The sequence below is a fragment of the Eutrigla gurnardus genome (assembly GCF_963514095.1).
Source record: "Eutrigla gurnardus genome assembly, chromosome: 21".
NCBI lineage: Eukaryota > Metazoa > Chordata > Actinopteri > Perciformes > Triglidae > Eutrigla > Eutrigla gurnardus.
The window spans coordinates 13536432-13555673 of NC_139932.1; the positions used below are offsets into that span (position 1 = coordinate 13536432).

Sequence of the window (19242 nt, forward strand, 5' to 3'; positions counted from 1 at the left end):
AGTATATACAGCTTGTATGTAATGGGCGGGACCATGCACAGCCACCAGCAAGTTCCTTTTAAATCCCTAATGCATTTGCACTGTTGCAATGTGTGCACACTTCTGGGTGCACAGTTTTGGATCGCGCCGCTCAAACGCGCACGAGATGAAAGTGAGCAGACGTGATTTATTGATCACAGAATTGCAACAAACCTTCACGGTCATTTTTTTGGTTCACTGATGAGATCGGCCATTGTGAAAACTTCACAGACGGTGGAGGGAGGAGGGGGGGGAGGGGGTTAAAACACAGCGAGGCGACATTCGTTTTAGTTCACGCACGCATTATCAACGCATAAGTGGGATGAATGCAACGCATGCTTGAACATTGACACTGGTGGGAGCAGAGGAGGGTGAGCATTGGGCAGAGAGCTTTGGTGAAAAACATCTGCGCTGGATGAAAATATTTTCAAAAAATTGGAGTGAACGCATTATTAGTGCATATTCATAGATTCATGATGTAGAGACGAGGCGGATATGTCATTTTAAGTATGTTTAATTACGTAATTTAACTTTTGGGAAACTTTAGAATAACCAATTCTCTAATCTTAAATGACAAACATTTTGTCCAAAAAATCATAGTTTTATCTTATTAGACATTTGTGTGAAATTGCCATAATTACAATCATTGTTTTATGGGACGGTCACAGTGACCTTTAACCACCAAAATCAGCTCAACCTTTGAATTAATTCCCTCCAGGCGATCCAAGGTTACCACGTTCACGGGACTTGACCGGATGGACGTCTCGGAAACGTAATGTCTCCGGTCACGGCTGTCGCTTTAACGGGGACATAAACAACACATCAGACATCTTAGAAGACGCCTGGGGTGGCTCTTTAACACGAGAAGCACAATTGGCATGTCAAGTTGCTTCAAATGCATTATCATCCCCATATTTTGTCACAATCCTAAACATGTCAAAAGGATTGTGGTCATTTTCCAGACACTGAGGGAGGAGATAGGAGTGGGTGGAGGGTTTTCGGCCATATAAACACACTTTTAGGGGAAGAAATGACTACTAGTTGACTCACTTATCACATATTAAACTATATATATGGACTTGCCAGATGTAGACAACGTCCTTTATGACTGTGTAGATGATGCCCCATCAGCCGGCCCAATTCTGGGTCCAGGTGACTCAAGTCCCAGGTGCCAGCGCCAGTAGACTGGTCCAGCTGTTTAGTTTTTTGGTGGACCTTATTTGGTGAAAAGAAGTGGCTGGCATGTGCATCAGAGGAGGCGCGTGGTCGTCTACACCAGAGGAATTGGCAGCCACGGAAACTAAAACAAACTTGGAACTGGCAGCGACTGAATGATAGAGGAAGAAAAAAAAATAAATTGAACTCAGGCACAGCTAATTACTCAATTTATCCGAGACTGGCAATTGGGATGAGAAGAGAGGGAGGCTGGCGGAGGAGCATGATTCAATAAAGGAAACGGAAAATAAATAGAGAAATTCAGAAACATTTATATTGATTAGGCTGTATTAACAAAAAGGGGGGAAAAAGGAGATTTATGTGCTCTATTCTCCACTGATTTGGGCAGGATGGAGTTGCATTTTTGTAAAGTCTAGGTGGAGATTAGTCAACATGTCAGTAAAAGACTACAGGTTGCACTTTGTAGTTACGTTCATTTATTTGGAGTTAACTTTGTGGTAATACACAACCGTAACATTGCCTGAGAGATTCAAGCGATGTACTGTGATGTAATGTCATTATCCGGATGCTGGTTACTATGGAAGCTGACCAGACCTGCATGCGATGAAAGCCTGAGCTCCTCCGGCCTTCATCTCCCATTTCCCTCACTTTCATTCTTGATCTTCCTCTCATGCATCGCCGGGATGAGGAGCTCCGTCACAGCAGCTTACTCACTCAAACGGCGGAGGCACAAAGATAGCCAAAGAGAGCAAACAAACGGCTCTTTGTCCACAGCACTAACCATATATGACTAGTTCTGGTAAGGTCAAAGTTTATTCAATTTTCTGCTTAGTTCTCATTAAACAGCTATTGCATTACTTAATTTCCCACAATCAAGTTAGGGGGAGGGGTAATCAATACATCTCCACCAAAAAGCTTTTGAACAGTGACTTGCAAATTTAGCCCACAGATGCACTTTGTGTTGAGGGTAGCATCCTCTTTCTTTGGTGCCATTTTAAGCTTCAAAAGGTTAGAGGAGCTGCTTTAAAAGTATTTCATATGTTGAGCCTCACTCTATTCAGTCGAATCGTAATCAAATGTAATTGTCTTTCTAGTTCTCTTAAGATTTGCATGAAGATAAGTGAGTTCTTATGAAATGTAAAAAAAAAAGTTTCAAGTCACTCTATCAGTGATTCCCGTGATTCCCCAATGATTGTGGAGTAACTCAATTAAATCGAAAATAATTCAATTATGATTTGATTATGAAATATTCCGACATCCTGAGTCAGGTGGAGTAGATGTTGCAGTTGAGAACAGAAAAGACTAACCCCGACGTTTTTTAGGCATTTACATATCGTATAAAATTGTGTTGCTTATTAAACTGGATCAATAATAATATGTAGTGTAGCCTATAATTCCGTTTATAAAAGTACTTTAAAATGACGTGTATTATGTATAATTTTTGACAGATTTATATATTTTCAGAATATATTTTAATTCTATATTAATATATTAACGTATTAATATTAACATTTCTACATCACAATTTCACAACATAACATTTGACATTTAGGAGAATTTATATTTACTTATTATAGGTTGTATGCATGTTAATGTGTATTTATGGACATATTTTTACTTTTGGAAGAAAAAAAGTTTGGGTTCACAGAATTTTGGGGACCCCCTGCAGCAACTCTGCGGACCCCCTAGGGGTCCCGTACCCCCTGTTGAACATCACTGGTCTAAACAGTTGTGCTTGGGCACGGTACAGTTGCTCGTGCACAAGCACGGGTACGCAACGTGGACATGGCGTATAATCGATAGACATAATCAGATCACGCTATCGACCCGATTTTTGCCTGAAAATACTGTTGATGACTGGGGGACACAGATGGATTCTGGGTCGGGTTCGGGTATGCTTCAGGAAGCCAGAGAACCTGGAGAAAACCCACACTAGCACGGGAACAGAAGGCCAAAGTTTCTTTTTATTGCCAAACACGATGAAAATGCAGACAGCATTCAGCAGTATTTCCTGATATCAGACAGGAAATACGAACTGACTAAGATACACGGTTGTTTTTCTCTTCTCTCTGGCTTGTTGCATTATGGGATACTTTTGGCCACTTTAATTGTGTCTGTCCAGACCTTCATGATACTCATCCACCAAAGGGGGAAAGTAAGTCTGTGCTTACCTTAACTCTCAGTTCCCCATGTGTACGTATCCATGATTTTGAATCAACCAATCACGTTCCAGTCTGCAACTCAAAGTGTGAGACGGAAACTTCCATCTTCCAAGCCAAGGAGAGCAAACAAACGGGTCTTTGTCCTCAAAAAGACAAACCATATATGACTAGTTCTGGTAAGGTCAACGCTGATTTAATTTTCTGTTTAGTTCTCATTAAACAGCTCTTGCATTATTTAATTTCCCCACAATCAAGTTAAGGGAGAGCAATCAATATATATCAACTTCATCTCTTTTATTGAGTCTGTCTTGATCATGATTTTTTTTTTTGCCATGTCTGTTTCAGACTGGAAAATATCTTCAGATCATATTTACCTTCCTCATGTAATATATATTGAGTTGATCCAGAAAATGCAATGACCTGCTAACAATTCCTACACTATGTACTTGTTTACTTATCGATAAATAATACAGAATATAACAGCGGACTTCCAGAACGGTGATATTTCAAGTCAGAACCAAGAGTTTCTCATCATCGTCGTGTTTTACTAACATCCTGTGTGACATTAGCAGAGATGAGAGAGATTTGACTGCAACGTCAAAGACATAACTAGGAGCACACATCTCATCCAGTGTAGCGATGACATTTCACTTCATTTAATTTTCAAAATGTTACAAAGCGGAAAAAGAGGCCTCGTCTCGTTAATGAAGATGCTGCCTGGTCTCTTTTTTTAAAACTTTACGGAGTTTGATGGACAAGATGAATACATTTTCTCCCTTATTTTTAAAAATTCATATTTTTAATCACACCCCAGTGGCATTTCCTGGTGTTTTAGCCTCCACAACTTGCCCCCGTTTTCCTATCTTGGATGCTGTTTTATCTCCTCTTTTTAAAGTTATCATGGATTTACCCATCTGTCATCCAGACAGAAAATTCTAGGCAACTATCTCATCAAAATAAATTGCAATCTGCTCTTTAAATGCATAAAAATAAAAACGTTAAGATTAGAAACACCACTTTTTTTTTTAAATAATCCCATCTTTATGGATATCTTTCCTTGTGCAATGAGTAAATGACTTTAGGCTGTTGTCCAGGCTTGAAAGGCCTTTCCTTAGGTGAGCTGGCACTGTCTCGCAATCAATCATGTGCATAATTTTAATAAGACTTCATCTTCGTAGTTATAGTCGGAGCCCACCGGGGGCTTCTTTTCACCGTCTGCCAAAAGTGAGAGATTAAAGTTGTCTACAGTACAGCTTTCTGACATCATCCAGAGAGGCGACGCTGAGTGCCGGTCTATCCTGTTCTAGCTCACTAGACAGTGAGGGTCAGGGATGAGGTGCCCCTTTCAGGGCCGCAACCGCTACACGGCCGTTTACCCACAATCCTCTGCTCTTGATTGCTCCGCAGCTTTGTGGCTGTGGCTTGGCGCTGCCTTTGATCAATTAACATCACATCCCCTTTTTGTTTACTTATGTGTGTCCTTTATCACTGGGACATTGGTCGATTTAATACATTCGTCTTTTGTCTTTTGAATTTGTCTGTTTCTAGAAGATAGCTGTAGCTAACAATGTACATTCTCTGACCTCACAAGGAACTTCAGCTCTTTCTTATTTTGCACACTGTCCCTTATTTTCCTTTTTGTCTCGGTATAATGAAGCTGATTCAATAAGAAAAAGCATACACTCTTTGCTTAAGCTGAATCATCCTGAAGAATGGTGACGTCTGATAGGAGTTCATTTTACATCCATCTGCTCCCCTTCGTGTTCCTCTATTTATTTGCATGCATTTATATTGTGTTTAAAAATGCATTTTAATATTTGTTTTCAGTATCCGTCAGCAAATGTTGAATTAATAGTGTATAAATCACTAAGCTGCTACGTGCGCCCTCATATGAAACTTGGAGGCCCAGTCTACGCGATGGCATCATATTTGAAAGCTTGATCGTAGGATGCTGGTGACCACTGACACATAAACAAGCAGCGAGAACAATCGCTGAACCGGAGCAAACTATTTACACAACATCGCATGCGAGGGAACTAGTGACGTTACCGAAAGACACGTTAGACACCACAAGCTAATCCGTCAACAGGACATCCAAGGATGACGTAAGCTTCATTAGCGTCTGTGTCTCTGTGAGGAACTGTGTGTCCGTGCACGCACGTGTGTACAGGATGATCGCTCAGATTCTCCAGCGAACAGGCTCCTTTTTCACAGGGAATAACGTGCTCCAACTGATTTAGCAGCAAAACTTGTTTCCATTTCAACGAATTAGTCTGCACCGAGGGAAAGGACATGCTGCACTGCAAACTTGTTACCCAATCAATAGCACACTAGCCATGAAATTAAATAAAAATACCCAAGTCTACCAAACTGTTGAGCTAGTACTACTTATATATTATTTGTTACTAAGATGTAGGAAAAACATTCAGTTTTAGGCCTTAAGAATATACATATATAATATCTGTTTTGGTGAGAAATCAGTAAAATTATATTTTTACAATCAAAACTTGGGTACTTTTCCTTCTTTACTCTGAGTAAGAATTCCTTTTTTTTTTTACACCAATGTTGAGGCAGACCATTTTCATAAATTCAATATTTCATCAAGGTAACAAGTACACAGACACACACACACACACACACACACACACTCGCACGGTTCCACATGTAATCCAGTTAAAATGGCCGTAATATTTAATTCATATGAGAATCATTAAAAGTGCAGTGGTGCTGTGTCCATTATGCATTCCTTTTCTAGCAGGATAAAACAGTCCTCAGATGTGGGAGCTGCACTTTGAAGTGTTGTCTCAGAAGCAGGCCAACTCTTACAGGAAGTCCCTGATGTTTAAAACATGCCATGCGGGGGGACTAACAAAGGTGAGCACTTGTGGCTCTCGACCAAGATGAGCCAAAAATGGCCAGCCAGGAATTTGGCTGGATCTGATAGATTGGCGGACATCAAATAAACAGACAAATATACACGTGGGTAATGGTGAAGGAGAATAGAAAACACAGTGATGTGCATGTAGCACCGGATATATGGACACACACACACACACACACACCATTGCACAAGGACACAGCGGATTTGAAGAACAGCTGAGCAGGTGTCATGTTCACTTTCAAACAGTAAAATGATCAAATCTAGACTGAAACTGCAGTACGCTGTGCTAGCATTGTTAGCTGTCCTGTTAGCATGTCTGCAGGTGAACATGGTGTCTCGCTTTGTTTTGCCAACCCTGGCAGAAGGTTAAGGTTGGACTCCATTCTCCTGTTTTTAATATCTTCTTGGCTTCTGATGTAGCTGATTGTTTTTACTATCTGAAAGGTTGGAACTACTGGGAGGATTTGCAGTGACCCCCACCAGTTCAGTTTTGCTGCGTCCAGGAATTCTGGGAAGGCTTGCTTTGCCCTTTGTTGTGGCCTGACAGTGACTGGGACATGATAAGGACTTTGTGTGCGAGTGTACATCTGGGTGTTTTAGTAGATTTGCACACATGCACAGATTACCTCCCCCCCCAGTTGAATCCATGGCTGCAGTGTGATGGTTAAAAAGCCGTCCAAGGGAAGTGGGTGTCATGAAGATAACCTGGGAGAATGTGCTGAGCTGGGCTGGATGTTCTGCAGGAAGGAAAGTGTGGTGATCCACAAGCAGGAACTCAGATTCTGTCAACTTGGTACAACCGTACACACTCACACACACTCACACTTCAACCCCCCTAACTACCATCTGTATTTCTGCCTCTGTCAGGCATTTTCCCCCTGACCAAAAACACACACACACACGCGTACCCAACACACACACACAGGAAGCGGCCTGTGCGGCTCCCAAATAAGCTGATGTGTCATGTCTTCCTTTCTGATATTTCTGCAAAAGCTCAGAAAAGAGGCTGCGGCACCTCTATTCTTCTTCCTCTTCTATGCCCCCCCCCTCGTCTCAGTGAGACACAGCTGAAGCCGTGACAGTTCATATTCTCCTGTTAGAATCTGCTGCTCCTGTGGTGGGAGTCGCTGCCACTCTGGGAGCCATGAGTCGCTGCGTGGTCAAAGTGATCACCTTGACAGAGATCCAACTTCTGCAGGTAGGGGGGAGCGACTCGGGAGCAAAAAAAAAATCAGGATCGGGTCAGATATAGAAAAGTGGATGTGTGAAACCCATGTGTAGTTGTTGGTGTTTGCATGCCAGAGGAATCACCCGTGCTTTATAAAAGACATACGCTCACAAGCGGGATAAGTCAATAGCGGCCGTGGAATGCACAATTTGTGATCGGTTTGCTATCCCGGTCTTATCTTCCCTCACATTTCACAATCTTGGGTGTGTGTGGTTACAGCTATTTACTGGTAAGCCGGCTCAGCAAAAACACGGCGAGCGTGTCTGCGAAGGCTTTTTGTTCCACTTTCACTTTATCTCCCTCGATTCAAGATGGGAAAAGGGATAATTGAGCACTCTCAAAACGTCAATATGTCGTCAAAGACAACACGTTTTGCAGAAACGAATCCATGCCTCCTACTAAGGTTTTGTCCATAGTTTGTACAGCCTTGTCAATGTCACCTAGTGTTTCATAAGTTGTTGGATTTTTCAGAAGTGAAAGGAGAACTTGGGCAAGACTGAAACCGAGTTGAGCAAGAGGCTTTTCATTAAGAGGGAGCACCTGTGAGTTTGCCTGTTACAATGGCAGCGTGGGTGCAACAGTTTCAGTGGGACTAAAGAAATACACCTTTTAACTCAGAGGTAAATCACACCACTATTAAATGCATCACACAGATTTAGAAGTGAGTGTCATGTAAGGCTGTGTTTTTAATCTGTCAGTGGATAATATGTGATTTTATATATTGGGTGATAGACTCTTTGTTAGTGCATTGTTGTGATCTGCTTCCATTGTTTGGTGCACTTGCTTGCATGACTCAGATTTTCTATCTATTTAACTGCTGGGAGGAAGAAAACGTGTGATGTGACTTCACAGCAGAGCGTAGTAGAGTTTTTGTTGGATTTGATTGACCCTGCTACGTTCACGTGAGATCAAATTATCGCACAAAAATGATGTTAGCGAAAGAAGAAATAGGCAGTTCCTGTTGAATGAGGCTATCTTTATTTCAGTCGTTTCAACGTCTCTCATGAAGATAACGAAGTTAGGGAGATCAAGCCGATGTCTTCATCGCGGTTAAGTTTATGTCTCTTGACTAGACGCAGGAAGTACAAACTCAAAAACAATTATTTCGTTATTCGTATGTTATGAAACGAAGCACAAAAAATGTCCAGAAAGCTTTGATATCAGCGGATTGAACTTTTTTTTTTTCTCTGCGAAAAAGGTTTGCATGTCAGGAATAACTGTGCAAATGTGTGCAAATGGAAAGTGAACCTGTGACCTCTTCTCTACCAGTAACCGCGGACACTGCCGCTATTGTAGTAGCAGGTGCCAGTGGCCATATTGAGAAAGAGAAAATGTCAAGTGTCGCTACAAGCCCAAACTTGATCCCCGATTGATTAGATTTTTATCTCGGTCCCGCCCGACGTGTACGTCTATGGCGCGCATTGATAATTTTCAGCATGTCCCCCCTCACACATACAGAGGCCTGGCATTGTCGAGGTTGGCCTCGGTGACTGAAGCACCATTACCTCTCAAATCTAATCAGATTCCCTTAAGTGGATAACAAGCGTGTCTCCGGCATTTACAGTAGTGAGAAAGCTGAAGTGAAACCAGGACAAACCACTGTCACACAAAGCAGATGTGGTGTGTAGCAGTCCTGGCATCCCTCCTGCACTCCGTAGTGGAAAAGAAATAAACATCTTGACTGGCTAACAACCGGCATCTTGTTTGGCCCCGGAGAAGTCAGATAAGCACTCTCAGTCACTACTAACAAGTTGAGTATTGTGACAAATCTGTTCTTAGTTGGATGAGTGGTGAATAAGGGCAGCTAGGCTAAGCTGACGAGGAGAATTTAATGCTGAGTTTCAGTACAAAGTTAGCAGAAAAGTTCCTATGGATTTAGCAGCGTGGTTGTGCCAGTTGACATTTGGCAAGCTTTTATTGCCACTGGAGGTCTTTAAACACAACAGGCAAATTTGTAACATTTGAGAGAAGAAATGTCATGCAATAAAACACAGTTCCTCCATTTAATTCCTTCTTTTTGTTTGTTGTTACAGTCCAATTTGATCCGATATGACCGCTAACAGTGAGCTAATTCCATATAGCGGTCATAGACATGACCGAGTCAGTTAGTTGACATTATGACTCCTCTCCATGTGTGCTTCTGTTGCTGTAGCTTAGCATTTTAGCTCAACGCTACTGTTTCGGGATATATACCTCGACTGTCACTAAGTTGCCAGTTTTTGAGCAAAGTTATACTCTCGCTTTTTGAATCTTTGATTCATTTTACTTGATAAATGTTTGGGGGGGTGGTGGTGGTTAAGATAATGAAAAGTCAAGTCTTTAATAATATTACCGTGAGCCAATCAGTTACACATATTGGGTTAAGTCATACTGCATTGTCTACTAACGGAAAATCAGATAAAGTAAGACTTTCTTCTGCTTCTAACTGATTAACCGAGTTCAGTCATGGAAATATGAAGTCATGTTATAAAACAAACTCCACGGAGCACACTATTTTAAACAATTAAAAGAAGGCTTTTTTAGAGGAAGTTAAGAAAAATATCTGGGTAGAAGGGTCTTCTGGGTAGAAGAGACAGACAAGATGAGAATCAGCTATCGGCTTAACTTAATAATACCACTGTTAACAATGCATTGTATAATATCATGATGAAGCTATGCCCAAAAATACTCCACAGGACATAAACTAATGAAGCAAGTAACAACAGCAAGCATTGTAAGCTGCAGATCAGAAAGAAAACTGCATGTTTACTTCTACAAATAGGCCTCAATACAGTAAAAAAAAAAAGACCTCAAAATAGCTTTTTTGCAGTTATTGTGTGATAAACTGATCATTCCAAATTGTCTACATTGAAACCAGTGGATGAATGAAAATGCTTGGTTAAAAATGGCATTGGAGTTATTTAAAACCCCCAGTGGGGAACAAGGGTCAATTGTGCTGCCACAACCCCTGGAGCAGGCAGAAGAGGACATTGGGAGCTGACCACCGATTGGCCAATCAGACAGAAATGGGCGGTCCACATGAATTAGTGACAGACGCTAAAGGCAGATACCCTGCAGTGATCAAACCCTTGGTGATCTGACAGTCCACTGTTTGAAGTGATTATCATGCTACGCAACATAAAGACTTACCCCCAGCTTTGAGCCTAATTAGTTCACTTAGGGCCCTTTATAAGACTTTGGTAGGGGACTGGGAAGTACAGATCCTCACTGAGAAGTCCGCGGCTCAACAGGATAGCAGCAGCAGCAGCAGCAGAAGCAGCAGTTTTTGGATCCTTAAAAGTTGACTTGCTGCCTCATCAAAACAAACCAAATCTGAAGATTATCTGCTTTTCTGAGAATGCCACACTTATCTGACTGCAGTTACTACACGATGCGGGACGCAACCAGAGCTTCAAATGTAAGAATATCGAAATGAGTTTTGTTCAACGGTGCCGTCGTGTTTTCTAATATTTGTAAGGCTTTTATTACTGGATAGGGAGTCTTGACCACTGGCTGTATCTGTATGTACTTAAGACTCCATATTCATAGAATATGAAAGTATTTTGTTTGTCAACTTTTCCTGTGGATAAATCGTTTTCTATTGACTACATTATTCTGTAATTGTAGAATATAATAATACTTTTCTTGAGAAACGGCCTTAAAAATGATCCAGTTGTCATCGAAACTTGTGTTAACTTTAGTTATACAATGTACAGTATTGCATAAGTGACTAACGGGAAATATTGACTCACAACTATGTCTGTGTTGAATCGGATCATTCTTCTGAGAAGCCGGCAGCTGCCGCATCCGCACTGTTTCAGCGCTGTGAGGAACACGCCACCAACGGATTTTTCTGCTCAGTTGACTAACCGAACTTGGGTCGCTTTCGCCGCAGGTACAGAGCCACCTGGAGAACTCCAAGTTCCACCTCCACCAGACCCAGAACCAGCAGGTCAAGCAGTACCTGACGCTGGGCTCCAAGCTGGCCTCGTCGGCCGGGCAGGGCCACGCCGTTCCGCACCCGCACGCCCCCGGCCAGCCGCTCGCCACCGCGCCGATCATGAGGAACGGACACATGGCGTCCGTCAGCGACGGCAGCAACCCCAACAGCCCCGTTACCCTGCTCACTATGGCCAATCACGACAGCGAGGTGAGTGGACTTACGGGAAAAAGAAAGTGTGTTTTATGATGCTGAATATATGGAACTGAAATCAAAATGTGCCCAGCAGTGCCTGGGAAACAGTGAAATTGCAGAAATAAACCACAGAGTCACATACAGTACAGACAGAGCATGAGTCAACGTTTCTGTAGATTCCGGTTAACATTCTTGACACGGTTTTACCATCAACACCGCATGTGTCTGTCACAGGAATGATCTTGTTCTGTGATGTCATGACATTTATAAGAATCTAGTCTCGCTCTAAGAGATGAATCATGGCTGACACTTTGTTTGGGCAGAAAGTCAACCTGTAATTCGCAAAAGCATCAGTTACATGTAAAAAAAATTTGCTTTGGATTTGGGTTTTGAGAGAGTAGTTCCAAGCTAATCACCTAAACAAAGTGATGCCATTATTGATCTCCTTCTCTCTCTGATGTGTTCATCAATAACTTCAGACACACAGTCTCTGATGAGAGAACCCTTTCAAAGTAAAGGAAACTAGTTTGATAACAGATGCGTGTTTTTCCCGCCAACAAACTTACTAACTAACTAACTTACGACGAGGAGAACTCCTACGTAATTGGATTTAGTCTCCCGGCGGCCCCTCCCTCCCCCCCCCCCCCCCCCGTGTCTATTTTGGTTTGAATGTTGAGATTTTTCAAAAGATCAAACTTGGACTGCATTGATATTCTGGTGGAAACATCAGCCTGTCCACTGAAATCACTGTTTTCTTTTAGTTCCCAATGGATGAAGTTATTGATGACCTAATCAGTCTCGAATCTGGTTTCAATGATGGAGGCTTGGATTGCATGGAGTCTAACATCATAATGCAAAACAATGTAAGTATGAATCACATTAACAGCTACATCTTTAAACAGGCAGTTTGAAGGTCGTGTCTATTGATTGCTGCACAATGTTTGTTTGTTCACCTGCTGATATGATTGCAGTTCGGCTTGTGTCAAGTTAGGTTTCCTTAACTGATGACTTAGGTTGAAAGGGGGACTTTAAAGTGAGCTTCCTCCACCCAAATATTTAGGCGCAGGCTTGATTTGCTTGGGAAAAAAGGGACCTGTCTTAGTTGGGGTCAGCTTAAGTCTGGAGATGAGTCAAAGTTCATTGGGGCTTAGCGACATTTCTCACATTACTCAAGATCCACAATGCAGATTAGGTTAAAAAAAAGAAGATGTTTGTGGACAGAGATATACACTGGATGGAAATTGAAGAGGTTAAATGTATATTAACTGAAGACCACCAACACTGTCATCATGAAACTCAAAAATGTGGGACAAGAGGTCGACATAGCAACACCTTGGCTAAATACAGGGAGAGTTCGTGAGATGGGAACACTGGGAATCTGGCCTGACTCCGTAAATACAGACTGGAAGACAACGAATCGCACACACATGATAAAGTGACAGGCAGCAAAACACAACAGATACTGTGGCAGAGAAGGAATGAGATGGGAGGGAGGGGGGATGGGAGATAAGATCGGGGGGGACAGAAGCATGACTGAGCAAGGAGTGGGGGGAATTTGTTGGAGAGAGAGTTACTGAGCCATTGGATTGGGCTAATGCATACACTCCCAATGGGCTTGTTCAGATACGATACCGTGCTTAAATGGATCAATTCATCCTAATTAGTCATACAGTGCGATGCATCATGCCGTTTCGCCGTGTCAACACATCCAGGAACACAGACGGGAGACGGACTGGAGTGATTACAACAGGAGTAGTAGGGGAAATGTTGCAATCTTTCATTATGATAAGCACTTTTGTCCCTTCCTCCTCCTCCTCCTCCCCCTCCTCCTCCCCCTCCCCCATCTTGGTGAGATAATGAGAAAAGAAACGCACATGCAAACTAAACCAACTGCGGATATCTGAAATGTCTGCAGTTTCTTCAGTTTTTTTTTTGGTTTCTTCTCTTACCCTCCTTCCCTTCCCAACTCGGCTTGACACGCAGCGTTATCCCGTTCACCGGCCTGGCAGCCGGATTTGACACACACACACACACACACACACACACACACGTTGTGGATAAAATTGGCTGTGCGCAACGTGGAATGCATGGTAGCTTCTGTCGCGTTTTTTCCCATAAATACAGAAATGCGAATTAGACACACATGTGTGTCAGCACGCCATATCTTGACATCTCCCCAGTCCGTGAAAAGGCGTCATTATCGCAGAACTGATGCACGCTTTCCCAGACGGAGAAGGGATCCGTAGGAAAACAGTTTTGCCTCTGTTCAAGCAGTTGACCTAGCTAGCCTTTTCATCTAATGGGATGCTATTTTCAACACAGAGCACATCTCTGTGTTAGGGCCACTTTCAAGTGGAGGGGTTTTGAAAATGGTGGCGCTGGCAGATCAAGGCTCCGTGTCTGGGCAAACCAAACCTCAAAGGGCTGCAAGCCCGGGTTGGAGGTTAGACTTAGATGGAGTAAAGGCTGCAAGGTGACCCTTTGTTGACCTGGTGGCAGCAAGGTTAAGTTCTTGTTAGGTTGTTTTTTACCCTTTTGTGATACAAGAGGAGCAGGCCCTCTGGACATAGCAGCGATTCATGAGCATGGCATTAGGTTTTACCCTCTCCTGCTGTGGATACTCAAACTCCCAGCTGGGGGGATCAAAACCCGGAAGGCTGACGACCTTCCACGCAAGCCTCTGATCACTCTGCCTCCTCTTGTAATTTTGTCAACAATAAAGACAACTATTTGCATTTTTGACTGATAGTTTCTCTCCCTCTCTTCTCTAGGTGTCCCTCAGTGGCAGCATGCTGGACATCTATGGGGGTGAACCAGGTATGAACGCCACTAATGGTGGAATGAGCCCCACATCTAACCCCTCAAAGCTCGCTGTAAAAAGGGAATACACAGGTATGAACTCATACCATAGTATTGATTAGAAAAGTTTAATCAATAATCACAAGCTCAGGAACCTAAAAAAGGTTAAAAATCACACACATTTTGGCTGTTAGAAGAAAGGGAAATAAAACTGAAAATAAGACATAATTCTTCTAAATTTAAGCTGTGGGTGGGTGAGACGAAGAACAGCAAAGGGCTAAAAAAACGAAACAAAAAGCAACGTATTCCCTCCTGCTAAAATCCAGTCTAATTAAATGTTTCAGGCAAACGACAGACACATATCTTCAGCCCATTTGTGTCCAGTGTTTGACAAACACTGGCCCGCTTGTCACTGGTTCCATTAATAGGCCGTAGAAACGTGTAGACTTTTTTCGTCACAGTGCAAGAAAACAAACAAAGGGCCCTTTAAGACATTTCTTATTAATGTCATGCATCAAGCACAGAAGCCTAATTGATTTAGGAAATAGAAAGGATGCCCGAAGAACCCCCTTCACTCTCGATGGGCAAATAAGTAAATTGCAATCCGTTTCATTTGAGTGTGGGCGGAGAGGACAATGGGCTGTTCCACAGAGTTTAAATTTGTCTTGATTGAATCAACAGAGACAAATTGGGAAATCCAATCTCAGGTCCCCAATTATGTAATTTGGAAGAATGTGAATAGTATGGATGCACTGGCATTTTTGTCCCCCCTCCAGGACAGATTAGTGAATTTGCTAAACTGTCTTAATTACGGTAGTTTAAAAGTGATCCCCATTTTTCTTCGTCTTTTTTTTTTTTTACGTCCACAATGAGCTTCGCACATGCCAGAGGGGATAAATTGGGCTCATTCAGTGTATGTGTGTGTGTGTGTGTGTGTGTGGAGGTCAAGCTTGTGTCTGCGGAGTAGACCAATGCACGGAAACTCCACATTCTGGCTGACCCCGCCACTCCGCTCCCTCAAAACAACTGATTGTTGGGCCTCCTGACTGGCCCTTTTGTGGCGTTTTGTGTTCGTTGTCTTTCGATTCCCAAATTAGTGTGCGCTGCTAATCGATTCGTTCCCCTCTCTGATTTATTGTGTTTGACAGAACACGACACGAGAGTGATGGCCAAGGAGAGACAGAAAAAAGACAACCATAATCTGAGTAAGTGCCTTTCAACTCCACAGTTTATTATCTGAAAATGCCTTTCGTGTCCTAACCGCCTTTTGTTCTGCTTGCTTAGTTGAAAGAAGACGAAGATACAACATCAACTACAGGATTAAGGAGCTGGGGACGCTCATACCAAAGTCGAATGACCCGTAAGTTGCGAGATTTAAGCGTATTTATTGAAACAATACCCCGGCTTTGCTTCATTTTATGTCGCTGAAACAACCGCAAGACCTTGTCTGGCAGGGAAGCGTATTAAATTCTAAGCACAAAGACACTCTAAACGTTGTTCATTGAATTCAAATGAGTGCTCGAGCACATTTCAGTCATATTTCAAGGGTGCACTTGAACTTCCATTGTAGTCGGACGCTCCGAGAGCTGTACATCCTCTCGCTGGGTCCCGGCAGTTCAGCTCAAAGCATGAATGATGAGGAAAGGGTCAAATGCAAAGAAGCGGGCCACACCATTTGAATCAAAGTTTGAAGCACAATTGGAACATCCGAGATGGAGCGCGGCGACGAATTGAAATCCGCCGGCCATCTTTTGCGCGATTGAACTTCGCCTCGGATTTAAATGGAAGGTTGCCGTTTTGTCATCGTGCCATTAACGCGAGATAAAAGAGATTATTAGGCGCTGATCAGACCAACGTCTCACTCGTGTGGGAAAAGGACGATTTTACCGCAGCTCCCCTTAACTTGAGAAAAAAAAAAAGCAATAATATCTGCTAAAGAATGACTTGCACTCTAACACCCAAAGTCCAATGCTCCATTTTCTCCTCCGTCTTCCTACTTAGCTCATTTTCCCCTCACCTATTTTTACTCGAGGATTAATTTTACCGAACACGGAGGTACGAGAATGGACTTTCCACATAGCTACTTAACTATTCTATTAAAATTCCCATTCAGTGTCCCCATGTAATGTCCAAGGATGAATAATTGCGCCGTGTAAATCACCATTTCCTATTCATATCATAAAAGGGGGGAAAAAACCTTCTGTGGTAAAACTTTCGCCCCCTCCCTCCCCCCCCACCCCACCGTTTCTTTTTTTAAAAAGTATTATTATTAACGGAGGATATTCTGCCGACATCAGGGGGTTCTGTGTAAAAGGTTATCTTTTACATTTCTCATTTCTGCAGCGACATGCGCTGGAACAAAGGCACTATCCTGAAGGCCTCGGTGGAGTACATAAAGTGGCTGCAGAAGGAGCAGCAGCACGCTCGGGAGCTGGAGAGCCGTCAGAAGAAGCTGGAGCAAGCCAACAGGAGACTTCTGCTGAGGATCCAGGTAATAAAATATAACCGTCCACGTGTCTTCAGTGGCAACAATGGCCCACAAATCAAGATTAACTCACATTTTAAGACCCAACAAAGTCAAATTAGATATTATTTGCAGGACAGCAATGTTTTGAAACCTGGCTAAGATACCTCCTAAATGTATCTCTAACACAAAACCACAATGCCCCATTCCGGAGTGGGATTCAAGCATCTAACAGGCCTGATTCCTGATGCCAAAGATCTGTTTTGTGAAGAGAGAGGGCTCAACTTAATATCCTTCGTTGCTTCTCGCTCATTTCCACCTCCAAAGCTTTACAACCTGTTGTTTACTAGAGGTCCTTCCACTCCGCCTCAGCTCGGTGCTTACTGACCTGATGAATAAACACAATGAACCCCAGCCCTTTCAGCGGAAAAACAGCAGATAAGAAATAGATGATGAGCCCTAATGGTAGAGATGATTAATGGCACATGCACAGAGGGCCGCGCTTTTTACAGGATGTACTTCAATGATGGGAAGAATACAAAAAGTGTCATCATCACAGATGTCATAACTATCCAGGAAGGAGTGGCCACCTCTGACGTCAAAAGGACACTGATACGTGACTAGTGTTGATCATATACGGTAGTGGAGAGTGTGTGTGGGAAGAGTGTGTCAATATCCAAACTCCCCTAAGCGTGGCTCCACCCTAACCTCAGTATGTGGAGGAGAATCTGCTCATAATAGAGGATTGTTTTGGCACCCACACATTTTTCGGTATATATTCAGATCTAAGACTAGCAACCAATGAGTGACATTGTTTCTTTTGCTTTTTTTTCCCAGGAGCTTGAGATCCAGGCACGAGCACACGGCCTCCCAAACATGGCGTCAGCCTTGGGGACCGCTGAACTACCCTCCCACCTCCTTAAACAGCAGCAGCAGCAGCAGCAGCAGCAGCAGCAGCAGCAGCAGCAGCAGCCACAGCAGCAGCCGTCTCCCCAGGCCTTACAATCCCAGCAGCCGCCCCTCTACCAGGAGGACCCCAACAGCGACTACCTCCAGAGGATAGCCAACGTGCAGTCGTCCCTCCCCACTGCCGCCGCCGGCCCGCAGGACCACATCGCCGGCGCCGACGGCTGCACCACCTTCTCCGACCCGCTGTCCCACTTCACGGACTTCTTCAGCGCCACCCTCAAGGAGGAGCACCGGCTGGACGAGATCCTCATGGACGACCCGCTGTCGCCGTTCGGCGCCGACCCGCTCCTCTCGGCCGGCTCGCCCGGCGCCGCGTCCAAGGACAGCAGCCGCAGGAGCAGCTTCAGCTCCGGAGAGGGCGACGACGACCTATAAGGGTGCCGCCTCTTTGTTATTGTGAGAAAGGAGCCTCTAAACGACGAACTGATGGCTCCTGGCATACGATAACGACCACTCACGGGGCTGCAAGTAATTTAAATGACCATGAACACACCTGGCCCCGCCTGTATATAAAGTGTATAGTTCTTGTTGTTCAGGTGGGTGTTGGAGCTCGATTGGCCCCAAAGTTTGCCTTCTCCAAAAAACTCAGCGGGACCACAAACAGCTCAGGGACCTTCTGCTCCTCCACCTGCTCTTTCTTTTCTTTTTTTTTTACTTCACTATAGACAATGAATATGTTTCTCTGCCTCCCGGACAGAGCAGAAACAGACTCACAAGAAAAAAGGGAGACATTTAGCAGCCTTTAATGAAATAATATAAATGACTATGTTAACCGTCGCTTTGGTAAACACTGTGGTAGCCCTACACTGTAACATATGCAAAAATAATCACTGAAAACCTGCCAGAACTGTCCTTTTTTTATATGAAAATACTAATACTTTATACTTAAAAAAGAAGTGAACATGTGACCGATGTGCTCACCCCAATGCCTAACATGTCTTGTCTGTCTTTTAAGTGTTTTTGTTAAATAAGTTCTTATGTATTTATATTTTAATCCATGTATTCCTGAAAAAGATATATATTATTATCTAACCGTTACCTTTTTTTATTCGTAGAAGGGGGTGGGGAAAATATAATAACCTCCTTTTTTTGGTATACCTGACTTTGGCTTCTTGTTGTCATCTCACAGACATCCCTGGAAACACGATACAGACACACACAAAAATAGCTACACTACTTTACTACAGTCAATCTCTCTGCTCCGTTGTAAATGTACAGCACATCAGAGAGGCATGGTGCTAGAAACGCGTATCCATAGTGATACCAGCGAGTGCAAAATCCTCCTTTTTTTTCTCGCTAGGATGTCAACAGGGTGAAAGAGTGAACAAAAGCTGAAAAGTTTCACACTGGAAGGTGAAGGACCGGCTTACAAGGTGGGTGATTGGCAATGAGTGGCAGGAAAAGGAGTAGAGAGGAGGGAAATTGGATAAT

The 19242-nt window shown here is 43.2% G+C and overlaps 1 protein-coding gene across 4 annotated transcripts; it reads left to right on the top strand.

Annotated features, from left to right (window-relative positions):
• Positions 1-7317: 7317 nt before the first annotated feature.
• tfec (transcription factor EC) lies at positions 7318-18906 on the top strand. 4 transcript variants are annotated; one of them, XM_084038593.1, is made up of 8 exons: positions 7318-7435; positions 11340-11594; positions 12341-12442; positions 14351-14471; positions 15527-15583; positions 15663-15738; positions 16722-16869; positions 17680-18906. In XM_084038593.1, exons 1-8 carry the CDS (start codon positions 7382-7384, stop codon positions 18184-18186), a joined length of 1320 nt encoding a protein of 439 aa, XP_083894719.1. In that variant the 5' UTR covers positions 7318-7381; the 3' UTR covers positions 18187-18906. The 4 variants fall into 4 exon arrangements, with proteins under 4 accessions (XP_083894719.1, XP_083894721.1, XP_083894718.1 ...); XM_084038595.1 differs by lacking the exon at positions 7318-7435 and adding an exon at positions 8034-8085; XM_084038592.1 differs by lacking the exon at positions 7318-7435 and adding an exon at positions 10479-10862.
• Positions 18907-19242: the final 336 nt, after the last annotated feature.